The sequence below is a fragment of the Equus asinus genome, chromosome 4 (genome assembly GCF_041296235.1).
Source record: "Equus asinus isolate D_3611 breed Donkey chromosome 4, EquAss-T2T_v2, whole genome shotgun sequence".
NCBI classification, from domain to species: domain Eukaryota; kingdom Metazoa; phylum Chordata; class Mammalia; order Perissodactyla; family Equidae; genus Equus; species Equus asinus.
Window position 1 is genome coordinate 116607889 of NC_091793.1, and position 20971 is coordinate 116628859.

Here is a 20971-nt window from a genome sequence, read left to right on the forward strand (position 1 = left end):
AGGTGGTTATTATGAATTCACAGGTAAGCCTGAGTTTCCACAAGTAAAACGTGAAGCCATCATGTGAGATAAAATGCTGGGCCCTGGGCCATATCTTAACAATGTAGGAACATGTTAAAGTTAATCCAACTTTCTCATAAATCTTACCTATCTGTATTTAGAAATTTTATTTTTGTACTCTTCTCCCAAATCATACATATAACTCTTAAAATAAATGTATATATAAATCAGTGATATTGCCATACTGAAATTATTTTTACTATATACCTCATTTTTTATATATATGTTAACTATTTCCACCATTTAGTTAAAATTTATAACAACATTTATCTAGACATTAAAGCATAGTAGAGTATATGTGTATGTTAATACACACACATATTAATCCAGGCTTTTCCCAGTTTTATTAGTTGAAAACAAACATGGAGCATGTATTATGGAGAAACATAGATAGTAGATGTTTTTGGTTCACAGTTAATCTTTTCACCTTTGGCTGTCCTTAGGCACTTATGTTAAATCAACAGTATAGAGTCAATTGTGATTACAAAGGTTCTTTGTAAAATGCAAAGTGTGATACAAAGTTAGTGGGGTTTTTTGTTTGTTTGTTTTTTGTGTTTTTTTGTAAGATTGGCCCTGAGCTAACATCTGTTGCCCATCTTCCTCTTTTTGCTTGAGGAAGGCTGGTCCTGAGCTAACATCCGTGCCAATCCTCCTCTGCTTTATATGGGATGCCACCACAGCGTATGTATATGCCACCACAAGCATATACATGGCTTGACAAGTAGTGCTAGGTCTGCGCCCGGGATCCAAACCTGTGAACCCCAGACCACCAAAGTGGAGTGTGCAAACTTAACCACTACACCACCAGGCCGGCCCCCAAAAGTTAGTTTTTATAGAATAAATGATTAGATATGGAGTATATATTTCTTGTCCTCTGCTTATGTTATTTAGATATCAGATGGAAAAACAAGTTCTGGGGGAAGTCGATGGAAATCCTGCCTGTTGGAACACTGAATGTCATGCTTCCAAAGTAGGTTGCTCTCATCTTCCTTTTGGTCTCTTATCTGCTTTCCTAAATCAGAAACGGGTATGTGAAACTCTAGAAGTGCCAAGGATCCATTTCCCTGTATGGCAAAATCTTCTGTTAACTTTGCCGAAGTTTTGAGAATGGAATCCCACAAAAGCAAATGAGAACTTTAGCCTATGTATCAAAGCTTCCTATTTGTCTCTGCACATCCTCCATTGATCAGTCAACACCAGGTCACTACCTGTTCCAGTCACCTTGTTAGTTTGCATTTTATATAGAAGTTTCTTTTTTTAGCCATTTCTTTTCTATACAATTTATAATATCATTTTTGAGTTAATCTTAGATTCAGGGACTATTTTTCATGTCTAAGTCATTTCATTAAGGAAGAGTGATGGAATCCTTATATGGTTGTTTTCCAGAGGATATAGCCTATAAATCTTGTTAAATTAATTGAAGTTTTCATTGAGGCCAAAGGCTTGATTGGTTTTGCTTCTGTCTTCATTTGGTTCATTTGGTTTGGTTTGGTTTTTGTCTATTTGAATGAGAGAATTTTCTGGTAGATTGGATATGGAGAAAGGTGGAGAGAGGGAGGAGGGGAATTCCCAGGACCACAAAATAAACTTGCACTATTTGCAAATTTGTGAGAAAGAAAGAATGTTCCCAGTCATATATAGTGCCTACATCATACCAACTCATAAACTTTTTAGAAACTTAGAATCATTTTATTTTATCTTGAAATAACATTTTATTTTAAAATATACACAACGTGTACATGTGATCTGAAGCTATGTCATCTCATTCCTTGGCAGAAATTCTGTAACGTTACTCCCCAGAATTTGCATTAGATATGTGCTGTCTTAATTATTCTCATCAATCTTTTCCCAAAGAATTATTCACACCTTTGGTCTTACCTCGAAGTATGAAACAATGTTCTCAGAGTAATCTTGCGTAAATGCATGCCCTACCATTCCTCTCTCCTCCCTTGAATCCTCCCACCATGGCCTGTTGCCTGCAGGGTCAATCCAGACTCACTGGTATGTCATTGAAGGCCTTGCCTGCTCTGCCCCATCAAACCTTTCCAGCCTTGCCTCTCACCACACCCACTCACCTGTAGCACACCACTCAGGGGTCCCCAGGTGCGTCATGCTCTTCTGGCTTCTGATGCTTTTCCCCAACCTGTAGTGCCCTCCTATCCATCCTCCAAGCTTAGACCAAACCCAGCCTCCTCTAGCAAGCCTTCACCCCGCATTCAAGGCAGATCTAAGGCTTAAGGACTCCCCCTTCTGTGTTCTCATGACGCTTCCTCATGAGTATTTGTTGACATGTACATCTACCCCTACCATACTGTTGGCTCCAGGAGAGCAGGCCCTACTCAACTTGGTAGCTTTACCATCTGGCCCATAGAAAGCACTGAAATGCTCCTTAAATGAATGAGTCATGTCATAAACATCCTTGACCACATAGAAACTTTCAACAAAGAAATGAGAGGAAACTGAGAGAAAAGGAAGCTTTCACCAAAGAATATTCTCGTTAGAAACAGTAATGTATATATGTGACCTTCACTGACATTAATCCGTGTTGCATTCTTTACTAGGTATGGAGATTGCTATGTGTGGAACAAAGTCACCACGTGCATACACAACATTCTCAGCGGGAGGAGATGGATAGAGCATTATGGAGAAGTAACCATTAGAAATACCAAAAGCAGTGTTTGCATTTGCAAACTCACATTTGTCAAGGTAAATAATATCTTACAACAGTAAGGAAAAAATAGTGTAATATACTTCCTAAGGAAGAAATAAAAAAGTTACCTTAAACAGCACAAGCGAGTCTGTCCTGTATCGTGATCCTTAAGGACATTTTAGATGAGAAAGCAGAACCCACTGATGGAGTTCCTCAAGGCACGCAGACTTCTGAATGTGTGGGGGTCAAAAAAGGAACCATCTCAAAACAGAAAAAAAAAAAAATCTTTTTAAAGAATTTTCTTTTTAAGCAGCCATTCAGTAGTTCATTAAGTAAAATTCCAGAAAACACTTCTTGCCTATAGCAAGTCTCCTGGTTTATATTTCTATTTCTGTTCCTGCTTGATTACAGCATATTCAAGTGATCTTATTTTAGGGACCTAATTATAATGCAGTTGTCATTTTCTGAGGGTGTATGTAGATGATAGCTTCCAGTCACTATAAGCTTATCCAACTCTGCCACTATTATAATCCAAATAAGTTCAAGAAAAAGCATTACCTTTATTAACAAGAAAAGATGTCTGGGATAGGAATGCCTACAGAAAGAACACCATTTTCCCTCAGTCTCTCTGGTCTAAAGTGGAACGCACAGTCTCTCTCCATGTTTGTTTCAATGTCCGGCAGAGTTCATCATGGTGCAGAAACTCCATACCCCCTTTATCTTTTCTACTCCTGATCTCATTCTAATATGGTAGAAACGGGTAACATATTGGAGTCTTAAAGCTCAAAGTTTTCTCTTCTTAATTAAATCCTTTTAAGCCACATTGGGAGGTCATGTTAGTTTTGAATATCTTTATTTTGGCTCAAGATGTTTTTTCTTTTTTTCCTTCTTTCCTTATAGATTCATTAGGTGGCTCAGAACTGACGAGCCAGGATCACTCTTTGCTCTGATGGGTGATGACAGTAAATGAGTGCATTTAGTTTTGTAGGCTCTGAGAAACTTCCATCTAGGCCTGCCCCTAATGTTAGCAGAGCTCTGGGCAAGAGGACAAATGCAAGTTCCTATTCCATTGGTGTCAATATTTAAAACATGTAAATGAGGCCCACAAACTGTCAAATAAAATATGTTCTATCCTTCACTTTGACAAATATATCTTTTATTAAAAAAAAGAAAGAAAGAAAAACCTGCAAGACCAGGTCAGATACTTCAGAACTCTGTGCTGGAAATCTGGCAGTGCAGGAGACCCAGTCCTGGCCCTCACCCTTCCCCACCATCTTCCCGCCTCTGGCTCTATCCTTGTCCTGCACTGCCAGGGGTCTCACACACACATATGTAGGCAGTCCAGCCTGCATATCCACGCTCTGTCCACACCCCCCTCAAACAGCTGCCCTTGGCCACCCCTCAGACCTGAAGATTCACACATTGGTGGGTGGTCTGCCCTTGGGTGGATGAATCCAAGGAAAAGGCCTGTGCAAGCTATGGGGTAAGCTTAGAGCCACTTGGACAGGGAATTCTAGGGTCCTGCATACTTGGGGCTTGATCTAGAACAGGAGCCATGGGATCCAGAAGGGTAAATTCCCACAGACTTCTCACTGTTTTGGGAGGTGACCAAAGCAGGCTCTTTATGATAAAAGTTAGCAATTTACAGATACTGTGGAAATTATTTCACGAACTACTTCTACAGCATTGCCAATTGAAATTCATTTAAATTCATGAACAGAGGAAAAATTCGAGGAGGATGTAAGGAAGAAATTCCTACCTATAATTAACATTAGGTTATTAGATAGAAGCTGAGCCTTCTCAGTGTTCTGCTGCCATGCTCTAGCCAACACTGAGAAAGCCAACCTTCCTTATAAAACATTTTAAGATAGATATCTGAACATGGTTTGAATGAGGAGCTTCAAAGTTAAGGCAGTTTTCCATATGGAAATTATAGCAATTGGGGTTATTAAGGAGATTGGGTGTTTCCATTGGGGTTTGGTTTTTCCAGGTGAATTACTGGAATTCGAATGTGAATGAAGTCCAGGGGGTTGTGATGGATCAGGAGGGGAAGGTGGTACACCGGCTGTTTGGGAAGTGGCATGAAGGGCTCTACTGCGGCGTGGCCCCCTCCGCAAAGTGCATCTGGAGACCAGGTGAGGCGGCAGGAGTGTCTGTCCTCAGGAGGGCAGCATGAGTGACAGAGGACAGGGATGTCCAATCATCCCATGCAGTTCACCTTATGTTTTCTGTAACAATGTTTGAAAACAGTGTTTTCAAAACCATAGATGCTTAAGGCAATTGTAGTTACATTTATACTTAACATATAAATTAGATAAGTCCCAATATTTGATAATAAGGAGTAGTAAAATTTAGACCAAATCTGACCTGTGGTCAGAGACTGGGCTTCATGTAAAATCACTCTAAATGTTATGCCTACATTTAAAAGCTAGGAATATTTATTAAAGGGTTTAGATAATTGAAATATAGAAACTTAAATCCTTACTCATGTTATTTACTCTGTTTTAATAAAACAAAGGAAAGCATGCAAACATCTATAATCCACAAATTCAGTAACTTACTAGTTACTTACTAGTAATTTACTAGAGTAAGTGACCTTTTTATTTGAGCAGCAAAAAGTTGCAATATGTTGACTTTTAATAAAAGACTTCAAGAGAGTTCTAGTAATATACTAACATATAATTGAATATCAAGTACTAATAGCACAAGGCTCCACATGACATCTATTTTCACTGGAATTTTGTCAGTTAAGCCCTAACTTTAAAATTAGTTGTTGGTTTCCTAAGAGACCTCAATGAGTGTTTAAATTTCCTGCTAAGAGAGTGGTCAGTTCATTCATTCAGCAGTTGTTTACTGAATACTGACTGCATCAGGTTTTGCTCTAGGAGCTTGGAATACATCAATGAGCAAAGCATACAAAGATCCTGCCTTCAGGTCTAGTTAAAAAGTGCCAATAAATGTTTATTTAGAGCTGCATCTTTTTCTTTTCTAAAAGGAAGTAAATTGTAAGTGTTTCTAGTGAAATCTTAATGCTCATAGTTAATCACTCTAGCATTTAGTTACCCAATTGGATATTTGAGAGAAAAATTATGGAGTAGTTTAGCCAGAAGGCCACTATGTGTACATTATATATATTTATTATATTATATATATATATAGTCTTAAAGGCTGGATTTTATTAAATATATGAATCTATCGTTCATGATAATTAACATAAAGTTTCCCATGTAGCAAAATACAACCAATTTAATTCACTTAAAAAATTCATAAGCTAGTGTTTATGACTACAAATTTGCTCTTAGTGTGGGTATTAATTAAGCATCTGGGTTAAGTCAGCTTCGGCACGTTCCATAAGCCTCTTTGCCTCTCACAGTCGTTCACTGGCCTCATTTTAGGTTCCATGCCAACCAACTATGAGCTCTACTATGGCTTCACGAGGTTTGCTATTGAGCTTAATGAGTTAGACCCTGTACTAAAAGATCTCCTTCCACCGACAGACGCCCGGTTTCGGCCAGACCAGAGGTGAGCATGGCAGTGGTATTTAAGATGGACACTAGATCATGACATGGCCCTACAGATGTCGTTAAGGCTTATTTTCAATACCATCATTTATTTATTCGTTAAATCATTCATTCATTCCCTTATTCACTCAGCAGTATTGAGTCTTCTACCCTAGGTCGAACAGTATTCAGAGGAGGATCATAACCGAAAGATTAGCTCAATAAACCGCTCCTCACAGATGACACGATGTTTTTAACAAAAAGTTTCTGCCCACCACGCCGCCACCAAATTTACCAAAGGGCTGCAAATCCATGAATTCTCTCTCCACTAAATACAGAGTCAATCCTCACCCAGTGTTTTTACCCTTTTCCTTCTAGTATTCTGTAATATGGAATATCTTTTACACTGAAGAGTAAGAAGATAAGTTACAGAGGCACCTAGAAATGCTTTGAGTTAAAGTCTGGAGTTTGCCCAATATGGTTTAATCCCACAGGGTGTGAGACGTACTCAAAATACAGTACCTTTAATACCTCTGATCCTTATTTTTTTATTATTCTCATATGGTTCTGTACTCATGTTGTCCATTCCTACAGAATTAAATGTGATATGCCATGCAAATTCCATCCAAGATCATTTCTGTTTCCAGTGTATTTGTGGCTTTGTTTGTCGTCTGCCAAAATGGTCCCAGCATTGAATGTGCTACTATTTAGTTGTCTCATATTCCCCCCTCTCTCTCTAGAATATGCAGTCTCACTGCTTGGCATTCAAATTCGTCAGTAAACTTCCTGTACAATGTGTATCATATTGAATCCCCGTTCTTTGCTCTCGTTTTGACATTTAAATGTTTGCAAGTCACCATTAGGTCTGCTTTTTCTTTCTCAATTCTTTTCCAGTATTCCCTCTCTGAATTTCACTTACGATTCATTTCCTTTCTGTGGGCTTTTATAATTTTCCTCAACTGTTACCTTTTCTTTTTTTCATCAGTTTTACTCTCTCCAATAAAACAGGAAAACTCGTTCCCTCCCAATCTGTTCCAAAAGTAGATGGAGAACAGCCAGTTACCCTCCTCCATTCTGTGACCCTTAACAAGGGCTTTTTGATAAGAGGGAAAATGGGCGCAACATGGGACTTCATGCTGTTCAAACCCTGGACTCCCTAGTCATCCTGAAAATGTCAAGTCATAGAACCTTAGACAGCCCAGAAAAGTCTTCAAAGCCAAGCCACTCACCTTTCACTCCTGCCTTTCTATTGCTCTATGCAATAGTTTAGTTCACACACGCAGAAGGCACGTTCATTGATGGCCAGGCAGAGGTGTGGCCTGGGGCAGGGGTAAGGGGCCATTATCAGAGCATTACTGTTCACTGTGTTATGTTCCCAGCAACCAGAGTGTACTTGTATGCAAATGAGATCCTTTTTTCTCAGAAAAGAGGGTAATATAATATACTAAAATATTAACTGCTTTCTGCTTAGATTTTTGGAAGAAGGAAATGTGGAAGCTGCAGCAGCAGAGAAGCAAAGAGTGGAGGAGCTCCAGAGATCTCGAAGACGATACATGGAGGAAAACAACCTGGAACATAGACCAAAATTTTTTAAGTAAGTCACTTCATTCCCACAACAAGTTCATGTCTTGCAGGTGGGCACCGCAAGCAATGAGAAACTCCAAGTGAAAAGAAAATGAGGGATAGTTTAGGTCCAGAGAGATTACAGGTGGGAAAATTAAACTGATTTTGGTAACTGGTTTGGGCAGTGAAAATACTGACTCAGACTTTGCACCTGTGAAAACTTTGTAACCATAAAAATAAATTCCCCTCAACAGCTCTTTGCTTTTTATGGCAGCAAAAAAAGAGTCAAGGTCTTGCCCAAGATGCTCTTCATCCCTCAGCTACTCCCTTTAGAAGGGGAGGAACTTGTTCCCACTCCCTTACTCAGAGACAAGATGGGCCCCACTGCCCGCAAGGTCATCCTGGCTTCATTAGTATTTAATTTTATTTCCATTTGGCCCCTCTGTGGTGTGATCATGGGTGATTATTACAGGATTATTTGCAGGACTAGATATACATCACACAGATTAATCTGTAGTTTCCAAATCCATCTGTTACCCTCCAGAGCCGGGACAGACCAGCTCAGAATAACCTCATATGCTTTCTGATTGCTCCCTCCTGACTGCCGGGGGGGGGGGGGGGGGGCGGAAATGCAGGCTTGCCCTGTAGATGTTGGAAGTGCACTCTTCGGACGTGGACCCTGCAGCGGCTCTTAGAGCTACTGAGGTCGCATGCTTTTCCTCACAAGTGAGGCAGAGACTGTTCTTGTGAGGGTGGGGCCTGAGGCTCTAGTTACAGCCTTTGCATACTCCACTTTCTAGTTCTGCCTGGAAGTGATTTATTCTTGCCCTCAGCCCCTGTCCCCATGACCCTATCCACTTCTATTTCAAATGTTTAACAACAAAAATGCATTCATTTCTAGTGAAAAGTCAACAAGTCATCAATAAGCAGATAGTCCACTAGCTGCCTGACAAAGTCTTGTGTATATGTACACGTCTGTCTACAGGAGAAGGTCCAATCATCAGATCACCTGGATGTGATTTGTGTCTAATGCTGATTTTTCTATTTTCACAGAAAAGTGAGTGATGCCAATCAAAGAGAAGCCTGGGTTTCTAACGACACCTACTGGGAGCTGCGAAAGGACCCTGGGTTTAGCAAAGTAGACAGCCCTGTTCTTTGGTAAACTGCGAATGTTGAGCTAGCCAACATATCACGCTCTGAATGAATCAATAACTATGCACAAGTATGTTTCTTAGAGCTGCGCGTGGTTTCCGGGTCGACTGAGAACCGACCATTTGCTTTTCTATCCATCTTTATAATGGACTTTCAGAAGTGCATTAGACAAGGCCCCTAACCACTCTTGGATCCTTTCTGTTTTGCTGCAACCATGTTCCTTAAAAAACATCCACACCCTCCTCGAAAAGAAGGAAAAAAGGAGCAGAATATAAAATCCAAAGTCTGAAGAGTTTGTAAAGAAAAACAAACTGTAACTGGTGCTTAAAGCTGATCCAGAGAGTTTAAAGCAACACGACATATAAACCACGCTTTTGGTCCTTTTTCTGGAAGCGCCACTCCCTCATCTTAAGAGCTCCTGGGCCACGGCAGCCGGTCAGCTCATACTGAGTGTCCGTTTGATGCGGTGGACTTGTGCTGGCCTTGTCAAAACAGCCGTGATGCTTCTCAGAACTTGTTCCATCTGTACGCCATTATTCATGCCTTAAGAAATGCAAAGATGTACAATAAATCATTTTTTAAATGTATGCTCATAGGTTTTTGTGAAGGACAGGTCTTTTGAATCATGGCATGATTCACTTTCTGGGATCAGAACAATTATGAGACTAACTTAAATGGATTTTAAAAAGTAAACAACACATGCTTTACTTTGATACATGGGTTACCGTATTGGATACTGAAGGGCAAGAAGGAAAAGGTGTGCTGAAGTAGATCTCTGTGTTCATATTGCTCGTCAGTTCCTGTCCTACGTCCAGATAATAAACCATCCCTCTTCCACCCAGCCTCACAGTGTGCCCTATTATTTGGCAATATCTGTATTTGATTTGAACACTTGGCATCAGTGTTAAAACCTTGGAACGAAATAAAAAGCATATGGAATTTCTCTGTGGGCTTAGGAGTACTGTAATTGACTATTTTTGACTGAAGCACAATGTAACCCGCATCTCCATCCTATGCCCAACCCATCGATCAGCACCAGTGGAACCCCACTGGGAACAGAAGCAAGAATGCTAGTAGCTTATTTGTGTTGTTTAAATCAGTTCTATGCAAAATCATGTTTTATATTTTCATCAAGTGATTCTGTGTAATACATGACCACATATTAAGCATTTACCTTGCTATTGGCAGAGATATAAAATTTAAGCTAAGGAGTTTATCCATCCCAACAAAAAAGGAGGGGCAGAAACGTGTTTTGCATACTTCAAGATTTGTTTCTTCCTCCAATATACAGAGGCTTTTTACCTGCATCAATATTCCTCAGTTTCTGCACGTAGATGACTATATAAATGCCTGTATGTTTTTTTAAAAATCTCTTTAGAGATTTTCCTAGAGAATTTTAAAATTACATATATTTTATTCTTAGTTAGGTTTTTATTCTTAGATTCTTACCATCAAATTTTAAGTGTTACTTTAAATTCTGATAACAAGGTTACTGACATTCTACATTTTGTTATGAGGTGTTGATTTTAATGTTCTTTCTCCTCAGCAAAGCATTCCTAGTAATGGCTGATCCACAATCAGAAACGGCTGCTGAGAGCTTAAGGGAAAGCTCCAAAGTTTCCACTAGGTGGAGCACTATTTTAGTTATCCTAAAACTCGTCCCTCGTTCATCTGAGTCCATACATTCTCTGTACAGTATGCACTGTTTAGAAAGAAATTTCATTCCCAAGTAAATTCCTTAATCCATCATCAGATCTAAGGGTCCTCCCTCAGCAACCCCTGCCCTAGGCTTCTCAATGCCTTCAGTTCCCATTTTAAATCCATAGGTGGCTGGCCACATGGTAGTAAACTTTTTCCCTTGTTATCGGCTCATTCATCTTGACGTTGTTTTATCCACATCCTGAAATACATGCCTTTAATTTTAATTATAATTTAATTAGACTTATATTGACTTGCTCGGAGAAGTCTGTTCTCCCACAGTTGGTCAAGCTTTAAACACTATTTAAAGTGGTTCTGGTCTGTACTTATTGGCAATTGCCTGAACAGTCTCAAAATATTTAGCTTAAAGATAAGAAAAGAGTTCTGCAAAGTACAGATACTACAAGTAGAGAAGAAGGAAGGTGAGGCATCAGGTAACTGACACATATGCTGTCAATCAGGCAGCTGGCAGAGGACCCAGGACCCATCGGGGGAGCACTACAGTACCTCACTTTTGGGGTTGCAATTGAGAAAAAGACTAGCTATTAGAGAGGACTTTTACTAGATAACAAGTTTCCAGCCACAGGTCCGGTAGGTGATGATGGTCAAAGCTAACCTGAAACTCTGATTAGGATTTCAATAGGAGAAAATCTCAAATTAATTAAAATCACCGTATTTTCTTAACATCCCCGATTCAGAATCTTCCTTTGACATTCGGATATCCTAATTAGACTTCCAATTCAAGTGATCAATTAAGTTTTAGAAAATACTCCTAAAATACCTGATTCACAAATTCCCCATCAAATACTCCTCTCAGTGTGATGGCCTCATGCCTCATTCCTTTTTGTTTTTATTGATATGGTGGTTATAGAATTGTGAGACTTATTCCATTTGGAATTTTCATCTGCAAAATGTTGGGGCTTTCAGGACTAGTTTAAACAGCAAAAGGGTAGAATACATATTAAATCATTCTTGATAAAACCTGGTTTATTTCTTAGAATTTTATGTAAACCTTTTTATTTCAGGGGCACTTTTCTTCTTTGTTCTTCTCTAAAATGATCTAGGCTGGAGGAGGACTTAACATGCTTCATGCCTCCCCCGTGATTTATTCATAAGCTCTGACATCTCTTTGAGCTGGTCACTAAGGAAAGCAGTAATAAGTGATGATGGTCTTGTGGACGGAGCTGAACTGAACAGATCCATGGCACACACCAGCACATGTAGAGGCTGACCAGAAACTAATTATTTTGCTTCTATATGCTGCCACCCAGGGTGAAAATTTACTCTCAGATTTTGCTGTCATTTTATTGTTTTTTTTAATTAAGTCATTTGTCATGAGTTACTTTAAAATACCCCAGAGCTTCCAGGCAATTGTAAAAATAAATCTCATTTGAGATACCTTTTAACGTTACATATCAATTATATGTGACATAAAAACTACCAAATGTCTTTTCCGGGTACAGGAAACCAAGGGATTTCAACACAAGGAATGCCAGGTTGTCAATTTTCCAAACCTTTTACTCCTCTTCATTGTTCTGGCCCCATGCCTTTCAGTGATTACACTAATCAATCAATAGGTCCTGCCCCAAGGAGCAGTGGGGGTGGAGTTAAGGAGGAAACTGATCAAACTCTTGCTTAGTTCTGGTTACAGCTGTGGCTGGAGAAGAGTGTGTAATCAACATCTAGTGTACATTTTTGTTATTACCTCGTGGATTTTAATTATCCATCTTGTCTACCCTTGCTCTCTGTCATCCTAGATAACACAGTGTCTGTGGGAGCAGAGCTCCTCACACACCAGGGAGTATCATAAATGTTTGCACTGGGCTCGAGTCAGTATATTATGAGTGTGGCACAGTAAATAAAGTTTGTGTACAAAATATTAGTTTATTTCTATGGGAGCCATTATGTTCAGGATATATAAAATGTATCTAATTAAACAATTATGAATCTATTTTGTGCTTTAGAAATGTTCTTTTGGGGGAAAGATGGAAAAAATATCATTGGAGCCAAGATTAAAGTGTTTCTTGTTTTTTTTTTTTTCCCAAAAAGCTTCCAAGCCTAGAAATACTGCTTATCAAACCAGGATTAGATCCTCTAAGTTTTAATTGAATTTCTTTTGTGAAGTTGGTACCTTTAAACTGTACATTACATGAATCATCCTGTTAAACATGGCTTCGTTTACCTTTAATACATAATTGTAAGAGCATACGTTTGCGACTGAATTCTAAGACCTTTGTTGCAACCTTCACTCTTAGAGAAAATGGCAAATTGTTTTTAAAAAGTTTAGCTGTAATGCTTCCAAAATGAGATCTAAAGAAGAATGAATGCTTTAAAAATTGCTCTGATGAACCAGCATGCCCAACTTCTTAAGCACATGAAGCCTCGGGATTAAGGCAGTTTACAGGTGATGAGGTGGCAAAGTAGTTACCTATCAGGAGTAGGCATCCTTTTGTTTCCTAACTACTAGGTGACTCGATTCCTTTTCTCCTTCCTTCCGATCCGGACATAGTGTGGGGCAGGGATGCACATGTCTGTCCTGCACTGTGTCATTAAGTGTTTGTAAAATACACAGGTGATAGCAGTATGCCTTCAGCCTCCTGTGGTACACTGTTAGATTTTCATGGATTAAAAGTTACCCATAATTACCTATTATTAGTTCCCCGGTATCTCCAGATTGGTAGAAAAAATAAAACACGAATGTTTTTATTTTCTGCAAATTTTTAATTCTATCATGGCTTCCTTCTAAATATGTTACAGCAATTATGGACAGAGGAAGTTGAGTTTTTAGAAAACCAGGTACAAGGTTTGAGTTCCATCTGTTTCTTCTCACTTGTAGTTAGTAGGGTAAGAAACAGAACTTTTTAATACTGTTAAAGAGAGAATAATGCTAACACTTTTCTTTTATCTTAGGCACCCACCTCCCTGCCCCACCACCACTTAATTATCCTCATAGTTATTTCTTTAGGAAATAATGTGGTTGCTAGAAACTTTTTTCCGGTCATTTCAAGCTTATTTAAAAAGGTTTATTGAGGTATAACTGACATACAATAAACTTTACATCTCTGAACTTTACAATTTGACACATTTTGACACATGTATACACCCTTGGCACCATCACCACAATCACCATAGCAAACATATCCATCACACCTAACATTTCCTCTGTCCCTTTATGATCCCTCTCTCCTGCCCCTCGCCGAGGCGATCATTGACCTGCTTTTGTTACTTTTTAAAATCTGCATATTTTATTGCACTTACTGCATGTGAGGTTCTTCCAGAAGGCTGTGCGTATATGGGTAGACATATGCCTCCAAACTCCTCCTACGCCGCTGCCCCAGTATCCACCTTCAAATAGTAACAGATTAGAAGAGAAAGAGGATCTCATGAAGTTCTAGTTCTGGTAGCCCAGGAAAATTTTAGATTTGAAATACTTAGAAAACAAGAAACTATTTTCATACGAAATGCCCATGTCAGTTGATTAACTCATTTCCATTTTTTGGGTGTCCAAAATAACGGTAACACTGAGGAAGCCCTGGGAAGTGTTGTTGTCTTATTTGTAATGAAAGAACATTGACAAAGCCACAGGAATCCAGAATGACTGCTCTTGAACTGATAGGGTTTTGAAGAGAAGGAGGAGGAGAGTAGCCTGTGCAGAGTTATTATTTGCCTCCCCAGCCCCACTTTAGTGCCACAAACATTTGAAACTGTCCATGCTCAGGAAGGCTTCTTTTCCATCTCTCCTAACGCCCTCACTCCCCCTCTGGAAACAAAGGAGCTAAACCTCATTTTGAAAGACAAATGGAAATGAAGTGCCCGGAGTCCAGTGAACTTCCTGCCATTGGCAGCTGTGCAGGTTGAAAGCTTATTCCTTATATCCTGCCACCCAAAACCTGTTGCTCGAAAGTAGAAAACTTTCCAGAGAGTTTCAGATATGGCACGGTTGACAGTAAATGTGAATGAAGAGAAAAGGCAAGAATGAATAAAAGAGAAATGGAATCTGGGAAAGAAAAGTACGCTCTCCAAGTGGGACAGGGATCATGCTCCCTGGAGGCCTGTGGATGGGACCAGGGGGCCAAGTGATCATCTTGGATGTTTGTTTACAGGCAGATTCCCGAGCTTTCCCCCAAAACGTCTGAGTCCATAGGTCCAGTGTGTGGACCAAGACTGCATTTTAACAAGCACTCCCAGCTCCCAGGGAATTCTGAGGCAGTCGGGGAACCTCCACGAGTCTGCAGTGGCCTAAGCACCCACCCCACTCCTCCCTCCCTGCTCCAACCTCAGTCTTTTGTTTGTTTTTCTCATAGTGACATTCAGAAGTTGGGAAGAAAGTCTAGTTCAGGAACCAGAAACTGACTAGAACTCAGTGACTTGCGACTCACCCTGCCATGTGTGGCTTCTTGTCACTTTTGTGACTTCTGATGCCAGTGTTGTAATATGAAGAGTAGGGAGGGCAGAACGCTGACACCTAAAAGATGAGATTGTGGGAAGCCAGAGAATGTAAAAGTGGGTTCCTGGAGGCATTCTAACCAGCCCAGATAACCAGAAGTTTGCTCTTCAAAGCTGAGGATCGACCTCCCCTGCTTTACCTTCCATCCCCTCCTGGACCGGGTCCGTGTCTATACAGGGAGTTTTTACATTGGCTGAAGGGGTCCTGGCTGGTGGAAACACGCAGACAAATTCTATGGCAAAGCACAGTCTGGCTCACCTGACTGACGTTTTCGTAACAAGGTAGAGCAGCAAATTCTCTATCCAGGTCAGCTTCTTCCCTGAAAATTATATATTTTTTAAATTTTTCTTTGAAAAAACTCCAATGTGAAATTGCTTAGAATTGAAGAATATAAAGGCAGTAGTCATGTACTGTTAGTTTGCATATGGTAATTTTGAGATAGAAAAATTAAATTTTATCTTATATTAGGGATAGAATATCAATCAACTTTCTACAGAAAAATAGCTTGTGGTTAAATTTCCTAATATAAGAGTAATTATTCACTGAAAAAATTGTCTAATCTGTGCCACCTCAAAATAAGAATTGTGCCTCTTCAAGAATGTTGTATACAAGAATGTTACATGTGAAAGAGCACAGGAAACTCAATAAATTTTAAACTATCTAAAGAGGTTTGTTTTTCGTGTATATTGTATTCTAACGACCTTTCCACAATAAATTAGTAAATATTTTTATTTCCAGAGAGAGACTTCAAATAGGATTTCCAGCAATAGACTTCCTTCAATAAAGGAGATGATTGAATACTTATTCAGACTATATTTCCAGCTCTTTTTTTGTGTAGTAACTATGTAGTAATTGTTTTCAAATACTAGAACACAGGACTTTTCCCTGAATTTTGAACTTATTTATATTAAAAGACTTGGAAAGCTGGTGTTGATTGAAAAAAGAATCTAGGTAAAGGTTAATTGAAGGAATTTCTTTGATAATCAAGGTGAGGAATTCAAGTCCCAGGAAACACTCCAGCACAGTATGCTGAGGAACTGCGCCAAGGTCTACAGATCGAAGTGCAGCTTATACACTTTTTTAAACAAGGTAGTGTCCGTGCAGGAAAGGGCTTACACATCCAATATTCATATACTTCAAAGATAATTTAAACGAGCTTTTTGGTTATACATCAAACAAGGCTTGTAATGTTGGTGTTATCTATGTGTGGAAGGAGAAAAGTGTTGTTAGTTTTTCCCTCAATCTGTAAGAAATGCAGCTGGGAAATGTGGGAGCCAGGTACCCTTTATCTTTTCCTGTGGTGGATCTGTCCAGCCAGTGTCTCCAGTCACGATGTGCAGGCTTGCAAGGTCACGCTGACACAGGTATAGGCGGCCTGTGTGGCTGCCTCACAGCACGGCATGGGTTTTTGTACTGCTTGAAACCTATGCAGCTTGCTTGCTGGGTTCACTTATTAGACCAGGGAGAGGGGTCCCATTGGTTTGTTTACGGTGGCTTCAGTCTTCCTTTTATTTCTAGATTATGGGAGTAAAGCTGTAGTTCATAAAGACTGCAGGGAATTCAAGGTCGCTCAGATCAGGTTTTTCAATTCCTGGTCTCTTGGGAAAGCCTTAGGGATTACCTTTCACTCATCCAATAGTTCTCTCTCTGGAAAGAGAGTTTTCATGGGAATATTTACTGTTACTAGTGAAAGCACTTCCAATAAAATAGTGATAGAATGTTCTGCCACACGCCCATTTGGGTGAGCAGTGTGGGATGGGTTGCCAAGAGACCAAGGAAAAGACCCGGAGACAGCAAACGAGACATATAGGTTTATTGGGAATTACTTACAGGGAAGGTCCAGTGGTGGCCGGCTGCACAGCAAAGTGTACCTGCTACTGCTCCCCAAGAGAATCTTGCTGAAGTAGGCAGGGGAACAAAGGCTGTGTGCTTGCCAAGGGGTTTCATCCCTGTATGACCTGCATTCCAGTGACCAGAGCTCCCCCACCCTGGAGGGCCTCCATGTTCTCTCAGACTGGGAAGGTCTTTGTGCTCATTCTCCCCGAGAAAGCAGCTGGGCTGGCCAAGCCCAGGAACCTTATCACCGTGAGCGCTGGTGCTAGCCCAGAGAAGGAGCCTCAACGACACGTGGTTTTTAAAGGGGCATGCCAGCTAGTGCCCATACATAGAGTATCCAGTTTTTTGTCTTTGTATGCATTGTGAGTAGAGGATTTATCAGCCTTGACCTCCAAGTCTCTAATTTCTTACGAAGAGGTGGAGGAAGAAATAAGTTCAGAGGCAGTGTCAAAGAAAGCAATATACTAAACCTCTGCATCACTAGAATCCCAAAATCAGTTTCTTCTAGAACAAACATTCGTAGTTGCCCTATTTCAATCCTGCTGGAATATGTTGAACATAGAGGCCGTTGGGCCTGTCAACAGCCTGGTCAACTGTCGTGCATTTATGGGGTGGTGCACGGCCTCATCCTGACACTGTCCAATCACTGAGATGCGGGGATCTTGTCGTAGGATCTCCTGGGGATGAATGTCTAGGATCATACTGAAGGAAGCTTCCAGGTGGGTGGCAGGAGAACACAAAGAAATCTTTCTTCCTGGGGCCGGGCCCGTGGCCGAGTGGTTAAGTTCCTGAGCTCTGCTTCGGCGGCCCAGGGTTTCACTGGTTCGGATCCTGGGCGCGGACATGGCACCACTCCTCAGGCCATGCTGAGGCGGCGTCCCACACAGCACAACCAGAAGGACCTACAACTAGAATATACAACTACCTACTGGGGGGCTTTGGGGAGAAGAAAAAGGAAAAAAAAAAAGAAGATTTGCAACAAATGTAAGCTCAGGTGCCAATCTTTAAAAAAAAAGAAGTCTTTCTTCCTTGTGCCCTTTTCTGCATATACACTAGAAGCTCTTAGCTTAGAGGGCTGGAGGGAGGGAAGAAAATAGAGGGAGAGAAAGATTGAGAAAATGATAAGAACTTGAGATGCCAAAGAAATGCTCCTCCCCTTGCTGTACATAATAAAGTAACTGGAAAGCAAATTGAAAATAAATAGCAGAGACACATCAGATGAAACTTTTGGTTGCGTAATTTGTGATTATATAATCAAAGTCACCATAAGTCAGTTCCCTTATCCAGTTATAAAATCAGGCCAGAGAATTAACTTCTTATGAGAGTACAGAGCCCCTGTTACATTACACTATTACTGGTTTCTAGGTAGTGATTTCTTGGTTTAGTTTTAACTCACTGGGTACAAAATTTGGATGGCACTTTGGGATAAACACAGTTGAGTTTGTGACAGTTCATCTATTAGGAGGGAAAGCCATCAGAGGTGAGGTTGGCTATGGAAGGCAGTGGGTTGGCCTGACTTGAAACTGCAGAGAAACCGCCTGGCCAGACAGCTGTGCAATGTGGACAGCTTCTTGCTTGAAGGCCAGCCTGCTTCTTTTCTGTGCAGGCCCAGCTAACAGGGCCACTCTCCCCTTTACACAATGAGTTTGATGGGTTTCCTAAATTTAGGAGGGAAAAAAGTGAAACCTACAAAAATAAATCTATACCAGGAAGCACTTGAGTCCATAACAAGCTCATCCACTAACAAGTACTTTAAGATAAAAGCAATGATGCTCAGCATTTCCTAATTACTCCTGAAACTGTCCATCATTTTTAAAGTTTACCCAAAGTAAACTCCTCAAATGTTAACAACTCAGTACTTTAAACCAACCTAAGGTCATTATCTGTAGAATTTTAGGAAGACAAATGTGATAATGAGTTTTTTTTCCTTCAAAGAAAATGAAACCACTTCACATTCAACCCTTCTTCCCGAAGACTCTGCCCACAAATGCTTAATTCTCCACTTCATCTCTCAGAATTTTCTGTATGTTATCACAATACTTTTTGGTTATTTTTTTAAGCTTCTCATCTTCCCTAAAATTGTATTTTAAATCTTCTCAATAAATCTTCCTCTAGGATGTCTTTTTTTTTCCCATGTAGAATAAAGTACATTTATATTTATGTAATTAATGTCCTCTCCTCAAAATGTACCAATCATTTGTGAGATCTCTGCAGGTTAGTTCCCCAAACTATTCCAAAGGCATTCTTCCTTTACATAGAGGGTAAAGGAAAACGACAGAGGAAGCCTCTTCATCAATCCCACCACAATTGTGGGCAAATGATGTTCAACCAAGACTGGGTCTCAGTGACCCTTTTCAATATCATCACTTGTATCACCAATACAGGTCTGCACCAGCTTTTAGATTTTGTGCATTTACTTCTAAGTGGTAGCTGGATACCCAGGCACTTAACTAGCATCTGTCCAGGCTTGATTACACGGGAGGATGACAGGGCTGGGAGTGTCACTAGCACAGTTTTTTCAGTCACTAATGTTCAGGTTCCTCATATCAGCCCTGAGAGTTCAAAGTCATTTTCTAAATTGCTCAATATTTTGCCAAACATGGTTAATGTTATTTAACGGGACATTCTAAACTTTTTTATATTGTTCATTGAAAAGGATGTTTATCCACAGACAATCTAGCTGAATTGGTGAAAGTGTCTAAAGCTAGTATTACGTTAGGACCCCTTCAATTAATTTAGACGCTTTATTGTTAATTTGTTAGCATCTGTGACAAATCCTGACAACAAATATACGTGGGTATTATTATCCACACTTTAAATTGGACAAATTCCCGCAGAAGCTATCTCCAAAATGCCATCTTACATTATACCGCCTTCTCAATAGATTTGGAGAGCCATAAGGAAGAATTCCTCAATAACTTTTCTAGCCAATGGGGGTAATTTGCAAAACTTCTAACTCATAAATGACATTAGTGATTTTAGACATATCTTAGACTCCACTTATATAAGTTAAGTTATACTCAAAACTTAGGTCTATAGTTGTATTAGTTTCCTATTGGTGCTATAACAAATCACCACAAATTTAGTGGCTTAAAACAACAGATATGTGTTCTCTTACAGTTCTAGAGGCCAGAAGCCCAAGATGAGTCCTGCAGGACTAAACCCAAGGTGCTGGCAGGGCTGGTTTCTTTTGGAGGGTCCAGGGGAGAATCTGTTCCTTGCCTCTTCCACCATCTGGTGCCGCCTGCATTCCTTGGCTTGTGGCCACATCAGTCAAGTCTCCATCCTTCCTTTTCTAAGAACACTTGTGATTACACTTAGGGCCCATCCAGATAATCCAGCATAATCTCCCCATCTCTAGATCCTTAAAACGATCATATCTGCAAAATCTCTTGCCATATAAGGTAACATTCACAGATTCTGGGGAGTAGGATGAGGGCATCTTTGGGGACCATTATTCAGCCTACCACAATGGTATTCACAAAGCAGGAGGAGGTTGAGTTGCACAATGCCAATGGAGAGGAAGTAAAAAAGCTGTCGTCAAATAACATGGAATTGAATAATTACCCAGTTGCTAGAGCTGAGACATCTAAAATGGTTCTCTTACAAATTCATCATCTTTACCTAAAATAGTGCTTGGCAGACTGTAGGTATGCAAGACATTATTTATTGAAGGGATGAGTAACTACAGTTCCCCTGGGAGGTTGCAGACAGAAGAAAATGAAAGTACTGTATCTGAAAAAAATAACAAAATTTTTTCATTACTGTATAACATTAAAATTATATAAGCAAGTGTGTTTTGAAACCTTGACTATAAAAAGAATTCTCCATTTCCATTAAAGTGACTAATTCATTAAATGGGAAAATAAAACAGATAACAATGGGGGAGAAAAAATCAGTAGCATCCATTCTTAGGTAGACTCACCTAGGAACAGATTCATCTCTAAAGATGGAGAAAGTGGGAATACAGAAAATTCCATTCTAAATGGGACCATCCTCAACAGCAGCCTGCCTATAGCTTTTTATTTAGATTGTCCATCATACTGTACCGCATCTGGCCACTAT

At 39.9% G+C, this 20971-nt stretch overlaps 2 protein-coding genes across 22 annotated transcripts in view; one reads left to right on the forward strand and one right to left on the reverse strand.

The window, feature by feature from the left end:
• Positions 1-12574, forward strand: part of OSBPL6 (oxysterol binding protein like 6) — a 198813-nt gene extending 186239 nt beyond the window's left edge. For all 21 annotated transcript variants that reach the window (XM_044768657.2, XM_070508178.1, XM_070508179.1 and 18 more), the window contains 6 exons: positions 952-1030; positions 2622-2766; positions 4701-4845; positions 6106-6232; positions 7682-7804; positions 8827-12574. In XM_044768657.2, the coding sequence (XP_044624592.1) occupies positions 952-1030; positions 2622-2766; positions 4701-4845; positions 6106-6232; positions 7682-7804; positions 8827-8935 (728 nt within the window). In that variant the 3' untranslated portion in view covers positions 8936-12574. The remainder of the gene's footprint in view (positions 1-951; positions 1031-2621; positions 2767-4700; positions 4846-6105; positions 6233-7681; positions 7805-8826) is intronic.
• On the reverse strand, positions 9329-17607 carry LOC123285211 (uncharacterized). Its single transcript, XM_070506615.1, has 6 exons — positions 17465-17607; positions 16901-17058; positions 15329-15389; positions 15003-15088; positions 13882-13968; positions 9329-9468 (listed from the first exon to the last, which is right to left on the reverse strand). Exons 1-6 carry the CDS (start codon positions 17605-17607, stop codon positions 9362-9364), a joined length of 642 nt encoding a protein of 213 aa, XP_070362716.1. The 3' UTR covers positions 9329-9361.
• Positions 17608-20971: the final 3364 nt, after the last annotated feature.